The sequence below is a fragment of the Montipora foliosa genome, chromosome 5 (assembly GCF_036669935.1).
Source record: "Montipora foliosa isolate CH-2021 chromosome 5, ASM3666993v2, whole genome shotgun sequence".
NCBI lineage: Eukaryota > Metazoa > Cnidaria > Anthozoa > Scleractinia > Acroporidae > Montipora > Montipora foliosa.
In genome coordinates, this window is record NC_090873.1 from 36,690,819 (window position 1) to 36,698,318 (window position 7,500).

Sequence of the window (7,500 nt, forward strand, 5' to 3'; positions counted from 1 at the left end):
AGCAGAATTTATCAAGATTTGTTGCATGGAAAAGACTGATAAAACAAATATAAAGAACTAATACTAGTTTCTCAATCTCAGTTCCACTAGGCTCCATCTCTGAACTAGCAGCCGAGTCCTGCAAGGAAATTAAGATGAGTGAAGGAAGATCACCCAACGGCAAATACTGGGTGTCTTCAATAAAACCAGGGATTCCAGTACTTGCATTTTGCGATATGAAAACCGAAGGTAAGAATAACTTCATTTTTCTTTTATATTTTTCTCTGTCTCCTTCTTCATCTCCATCTTTATCCCCATGTCAGAATATTCATCTACAATGATATTTGCCTCCATCTCCATCTCGAATCCCATCTTCGTTTTCATTCCTATTTTCATCTTAATCCTCATCCCATTGTTCATTTCGGAGTCCCTCTCACTGTCTTTCCTCACTCTTATCTGCTTCTATAACTTTTATCTTTATCTGACCATATTTCCTTCTTCATCTTCTTCATCCTTTAAACTTAATTCCTTTTTTTCGCGGTACTTCTTCTGCTCCTGTAATCCATGGGATGCCGCTTTTCTTTATCTTTCACTTTTTCCTTCTTATTTCTCCACCCGTTTCTTTTCGCTTATCCTGTTGGACGGAAATGGAGATCGACCGCACGTTTTAAAGGTGTTCCTTTATAGGATACAAGTTGCTTGGCAACGCGCAAAAGGGCAACTGAAAAATGTGTGTCTTAAGCAGGATTCGATCGCGAACCTACGTCCTCCGTAACACCTGTCGGATGCTCTACCCATTGTGCTACCACCTGCAGAATTCCTGTGAAGCTGGGTCCTTTGTGTAGGTCCTGAATTGATAATGTGTCTCGCTTGGTCAGCGGGCTCTAGAAAGTCATACAAATGCAGACATGATTTTTTGTTTTACAACTACATTTCATGTACTTGTAAACATTGAGGCGTATGACTTTGTAGAGCCCATAGACCAAGCGAGACACATTGTCCATTCAGGACCAGCTCTTTAAGAGTTCTAGTAGCTTAAATCTCCCGAACGGTGTTACAGAGGTCGTAGGTTCGAATCCTGCATTCAGTTGTCCTTTCGCCCGTTGCCAAGCAACTTGTATTCTATCCTTTCCACGGGCGAGTTACACCTTTCCATCATTTTATGTATTTGTTCGTATATGTTGTAGATGTTGATGAATGCACTGCTTCTTCACCTGTGTGTCATGTAAATGCTACATGCAACAACACTCTTGGTTCCTACAAGTGCACTTGCAAGGCCGGATACGCTGGGGACGGAAAAACTTGCAGAGGTAAGAACACTTGATACATTTCAATCTCACAAACAAGGTTTGAATTTTAGACCCTAACCCCACAAAGCTTTCTCATTTCATTTTCTCATTGTGAACAGTTCGAGAGTCACCCCTTCAAATTTCGTTTTTTCATTCTCAGCTTATCATTATCAATCTTTATCATCTCATTATCTTCATGCTCATGTATGTTCTTTCGCCTCCTCCCCTATCCCACTTCCGCATCATCATCATCATCATCGACGACATAAGTAAGCATTCTATTCAATTTTTTTTTCTCTCTCTCCCTTTTTTTTCCTGGTTCGTTTAATTTCGATATTTATCTTGTTCCATAAGATGCGCGCCCGCTCGTTGTTCCTTTGTCTTCGAAGATCTAAAATACGAACAATCTAATTTCCTGACGGAATATTTCTTAAAACATTTGAGAAGAAAAATCTGCGATAAAATATTATAAAACAACATGGCACGACGTTTCGACGTTTCCAGAACGTCATTATTAAGTAAAAATGAAGTAATGAAATAGAGTATATATATAAAGTGAAAATATGAATAAATTAAAAGGCATTAAAAGTTAAACAAAGAGTTTGGCCCTAATGGAGTCGCTCTGGGTATTTAAATTGGGTCTTATTGTTCTTATGTATAACATTTCATAAACGAGACAATCCCATTTCGTGCAACATTTTTTAAGCATTCTGAACTGGCTCTCATTGAGTAAGTCAATGTTCCCATGGGCATCTCTCAGATGGCGACCAATGGCAGAATATCGATGATCAGCAATGCGTTGAAACAGATGGCGCGTCGTATATCCGACGTAATTTGAATCACACAAATCACATTTAAAGCAATAAACAACGCTATGCTGATCAGCATTCCGTTCAAAGATCAAGTCTCAGCGAACATGGTAAAAAGGCAAATGCGCGATCTCAGTTCAAAAATCGGCATTGATGTACAGCCAATCTACACCAGCAAGAAACTTGAGCAGGATCCAAAGCTTAAAGAAATCAAGCCACGTATCGTAAATCAGCATAGCGTTGTTTATTGCTTTAAATGTGATTTGTGTGATTCAAATTACGTCGGATATACGACGCGCCATCTGTTTCAACGCATTGCTGATCATCGATATTCTGCCATTGGTCGCCATCTGAGAGATGCCCATGGGAACATTGACTTACTCAATGAGAGCCAGTTCAGAATGCTTAAAAAATGTTGCACGAAATGGGATTGTCTCGTTTATGAAATGTTATACATAAGAACAATAAGAACCAATTTAAAAACCCAGAGCGACTCCATTAGGGCCAAACTCTTTGTTTAACTTGTAATGCCTTTTAATTTATTCATATCTTCACTTTATATATATATACTCTATTTCATTACTTCATTTTTACTTGATAATGACGTTCTGGAAACGTCGAAACGTCGTGCCATGTTGTTTTATAATATTTTATTGCAGATTTTTCTTGTCAAATGTTTTACCAAATCTTTACTTATTGGAATATTTCTTATTGCACGATTTAGTTTGTAGTATCGAGGAATATTTTTACGTCTTTTTGTGTCTTAAGCAGGATTCGATCGCGAACCTACGTCCTCCGTAACACCGGTCGGATGCTCTACCCATTGAGCTACCAGCTGCAGAATTACATACATACATACGTTTATTTCACGTCCCCAAGGGGCTTTTCTGTGAAAAAATACAACAATGAAATACAATAAAATAATTCTATATGAATAAAATTTAAAATGCGCTAAGAAAAACAAATGCCATACTAATGCGGTATTGGATAAATTCAGCTAGCTATCCATTAAGAGTCTTTTCGGAATGATTTCCGTACAGGTCCCTACTTCATTATGCATGCAGAATATATTAATTATTCATTCGCGCTATTGTTTTCTAGAACAATGCGTATACCCAAGGGAATCGAATATATACATGGCTAATTTGTACTTACGGGATGATCAAAAGTGGATCTCATTCTCTCTCTCTCGCTCGCTCCCTCTCTTTTTTCACCCTCTCTCTTTTCTTTGCCCTTTTTGCTCACAACGTCTCTCTTTCTTTTCGTCCCAGCTTTCCTCTTCGATTCCTTTGTCCTGTCTGTCTTCTCCAGATCCCGCTCGGCTTTTTCTGTCCTTTTTTCGAAGTCTCTCGCAGTCTGCCTTGAACTCCGTACCACTGTAAACCTCTGGATTACTTGTCCCTCTTCTAGACCACTGAGCTAACGTGTCAAGTTGCTAATTCACACCTTGATAATGATATTTCTTTGGAATTCTGGACGACAATTTACATAACAATGATAAGTAATTATATACGCGTGCCGTGCCGACCACCAATAAATGCACTGATTTTGCTTCTTTTGAAACAACGTCACCCCTCAATCATGCTAACCGTAACCCTTTAGGCTTAAGGTTGAACCCAGTAAAATTCTTTTGGAGGTTAATCGAGCATATCTGTGAATGTCTGAATTGCTTGTTTTTTTCATCCCCCGTGCTGCACACTTAAAAGAACACTGCACGGAAGAGTATACCTCCTTGTGATTGGGGCATCCTATATGGGAAATTTTTATGCACGATTTATTGCAATATAAAATCTTTGAGTCGACGTTAACCCCTCTTTTCAGCAAACTGTGAATTTTGAAATGATGGCCGCCTCTCAAGAATCAAATATAAACTTATGGAAACTATCCCGACTTTTAGCCGATCACGAGCGGTGCATAGAGTGGTGCAAAGAGCACAATCTACTCTCGTCGTCAATGAAATGCCCTAAACCTGAGTGCAGAAACGCACTCAAATGGCAAAGACGAACTGCATCGGGGGATGGATTTGTTTGGCGATGCTCTAGAAAAAACTGCAATGGACAAGCTTCAATCCGCCAGAAGTCATGGTTTTCTGGTAGTAAGCTTTACCTTGAAAAAATATTAGCCCTAACTTACGCTTGGGCGCATAAATTCACCACAACACAAGCAGTGCACGAAACCGCGTTAGATGAAGAAACCACCTCGACAGAAACGGTGATAGATTGGTATAACTATTGCCGGGAGGTTTGTGCAGATAGAATAATGAAACAACATGCGAGGCCAATAGGCGGTCCTGGTACAACTGTTGAGATTGATGAGTCCAAGTTTGGCAAGATGAAGTATCACAAAGGTCGCTACATCGAAGGACAGTGGGTCTTTGGTGGCATTTGCCGGGAAACCAAGGCCTGCTTCCTTGTCCCGGTAGAGCGCAGGGATAAAAAGACACTCTTGCCAATTATCCGCGCTCAAATATTGCCTGGAACACGCGTGATGAGCGACATGTGGAAAGCTTACGATTGCCTACAAGACGAGGGCTATCATCATCTCAGAGTTAACCATCGCCTAAACTTCGTTGACCCAGACACGCTTGCCCACACGCAGCGCATTGAAAATACATGGTGGGGAGTAAAACGAAGTATGCCTCGTACAGGAACATCCGTGGATCTGTTCGAAAGCTACCTACAGGAGTGGTTGTGGCGTCAGCAAAACAAAAGTGATCCATTCGGAAACATCATTGAGCATATCGCTGATTTGTACAATGTGCGATAAAGAGCCCTCTCTATGCACTGCTCGTGATTCGGCGAAAAGAGCCATACATTATACAGGAAAGAAAACAAACCCACACTTTGCAGTGCTTTGGTGAATTGACAAAGAAACGAAGGACAATTTTAAGAGCAAAAAGAAGGTAGGCATTCAATTTCTGCAAACTTTTATTTGGTCCGTTTGTTTTGTACATGAGAATCTGAACCGTATTTGTACAAAGATTTCTTAAAATTCCACTTCTTTCGCTTATTTTAAAATTGACAAATGGCTAAAATTGCTAGAAAAGTGCAAAAATTAAGTTGAAAATGTTCGATTTTCCGTATTTCAGTCAAAAATTTTACCGATTTTATTTAAGTCCATATAGACTTAGAAAAAAAACCTCTAAGAAGACCAAACAAAGCGCTACACTCCCAAAGGGCGTCTATTGTTATCGCTATTGTTTTCTTGAAACAAAGGACCGTATGCATAATGAAGTAGGGACCTGTGCGGAAATCTTGCCGTCTTTTCTTACCAAGGTTTTAAACTGAGCTAACGATTGACTTAACTTAATTACTTGAGGTAGAGCGTTCCAAAGAGATACAATACGATAGTAAAATGATCTTTGGCCAGTTGCGGTTTTAAATAACGGTATATTTAACAGCTGTGAGTTTCTAGTTTTGCGTGTTGATATTGATGAACGTTTAATTTACTGATCAGATAGATACCCCGGAACAAGGCCATTCATGCATTTAAATGCCATAATTGAATCGCGATAATACATGTGTTGTTTCACGGGGAGCCAGTTGAGTTGTTTGAGAATGGGAGTAACATGATCGTATTTCTTTGACCCACTAACAATTCTACAGGCAAAATTCTGAACAGCTTGGAGTTTAGCAATGTTAGATTGTGAAGTATTGCTCCAGACTGAAGAGCAATAAAAAAGTTTACTAAAAACTAACGCATTGATAATTATAATTAAAGTGCGTTTGTCAAAACAATGTTTAACACGATTTATCTGGCCTAGTCGCGACATACAAGAAGCGACAGTTGCAGTGACATGATCGTCAAAAGTTAAACTTGTGTCCAATATAACACCAAGGTCTCTGGCAGCCTCCACTGGAGCAAGCTGTTTTCCAAGGAACGAAAGCTTGAAGTTGCGGGTTTTGGCGGCCCCATGCTTACTGCCACAAACTAGGAGCTTCGTCTTGTCGGGGTTTAACAGTAACTGGTTATCGAAACACCAGTTACGTACTCTTGTGAGATCTTGATTTATTTCTGCGACAATACCTGATTGATCTTGAAGCCGGAAAGACAGCAAGAGCTTAGTGTCGTCCACGTAGCACTGGACAGAACAATGTTGTGGAACTGATGGCAAATCATTCATATAAATGCTAAAGAGGAGTGGCCCTAAAATCCTCCCCTGAGGCACTCCACTGGCCACGTGTAGGCGTTCCGATGATGCTGTCCCAATCGTGACAACCTGATAGCGAGCGGTTAGATAACTACGAAACCGCTGCAAAGCTAAAGGCGAGGCACCGATGTCCTGCAGCTTGACAAGAAGCAAGTTGTGATCTATACTGTCAAAGGCTTTGCTCATGTCAAGCAGAATTACCGCCGTCAAGTGCTTTTTATCAATCGCACTCAATATCATGTCGGTGGTCTGAATCACAGAGGTTTCGGTGGAGTGTTTCTTTTTGTTACCACTTTGTTTGGTAGATAAGCGGCCTTTAGAAGTTAGGTATTCCATAAGGTGATCGTGAGCCACTCTCTCGCACACTTTTGATAGAATAGGTAGAAGTGATATAGGTCTGTTATTATTGGCTATTTCGTGATCGCCTTCCTTGGGTATTGGTTTCACCTCGGCAATTTTCCACACATTTGGGAAGCAAGCAGTAAAAAGTGAGGTTTTGATTATTGAAGTAAGAGGGTACGAAATGGCTTGAAGGCAGTCCCTAATTATCCGTACAGGTATCTTATCGATCCCAGGGGCTTTGTTTGGGGCCATGTTCTTAAGAATAGCTTCCACCTGATGGCATTTAACAGGGGTAAAAGAAAATTGTTCGGATGTCGGGTAAACTCTTGCTTGAAAGGAATTTCGGCCTAATGTGTAGTTGCATTCAGCTGTGGCTGCCATCTCTTTTATCTTTTTAATCGTGTTTTCGCCGACACTTGAGAAGAATTGATTAAATTCATTAGCCACGCCTTTATGATCTTTACTGTTGCTTCTCTGAGCAGTTGACTTCTTTGGTATGCACGAACGGATCGATTTCCATATGCAGTTTGTATTGTATTTGCTGATTTACATGTTCTCTTTCTGCAAGCCGAATTTCTCTTTTTACCTCGCGGCAGCATTTCTTGTATTGCAGCCAGGCATAGGAGTTTTTGCTTTTCTTAGCAATTTTCTTGCAATTTTCTCTTGTTCTCATAAGCTCACGGATTTCCTCGGTGACATAAGGGTTTGGACGCCCACGTATTTTCATCATTTTGATCGGTGCATGTTTATCTAGGATATCGTTGAATAAAAAGTTAAAAGCATATAGTTTGTCCTCTGCATCATCAAAAATATCCAGCAAGGACCACGGGACTTCAGACATACCGATCAGCTGCATAACCCTTAAAACTTCTCCCAGTCATATATGTTAATTTACGGCGTTCCTTCTTTATGCGAAGAACAACATAGGGAA

At 40.2% G+C, this 7,500-nt stretch overlaps 1 protein-coding gene across 1 annotated transcript in view; it reads left to right on the forward strand.

Annotated features, from left to right (window-relative positions):
- LOC138002674 (fibrillin-2-like) overlaps positions 1-7,500 on the forward strand; it is a 98,503-nt gene that overhangs the window by 6,202 nt on the left and 84,801 nt on the right. The window contains exons 3-4 of the mRNA XM_068848674.1: positions 82-228; positions 1,167-1,289. Of these exons, the coding sequence (XP_068704775.1) occupies positions 82-228; positions 1,167-1,289 (270 nt within the window). The remainder of the gene's footprint in view (positions 1-81; positions 229-1,166; positions 1,290-7,500) is intronic.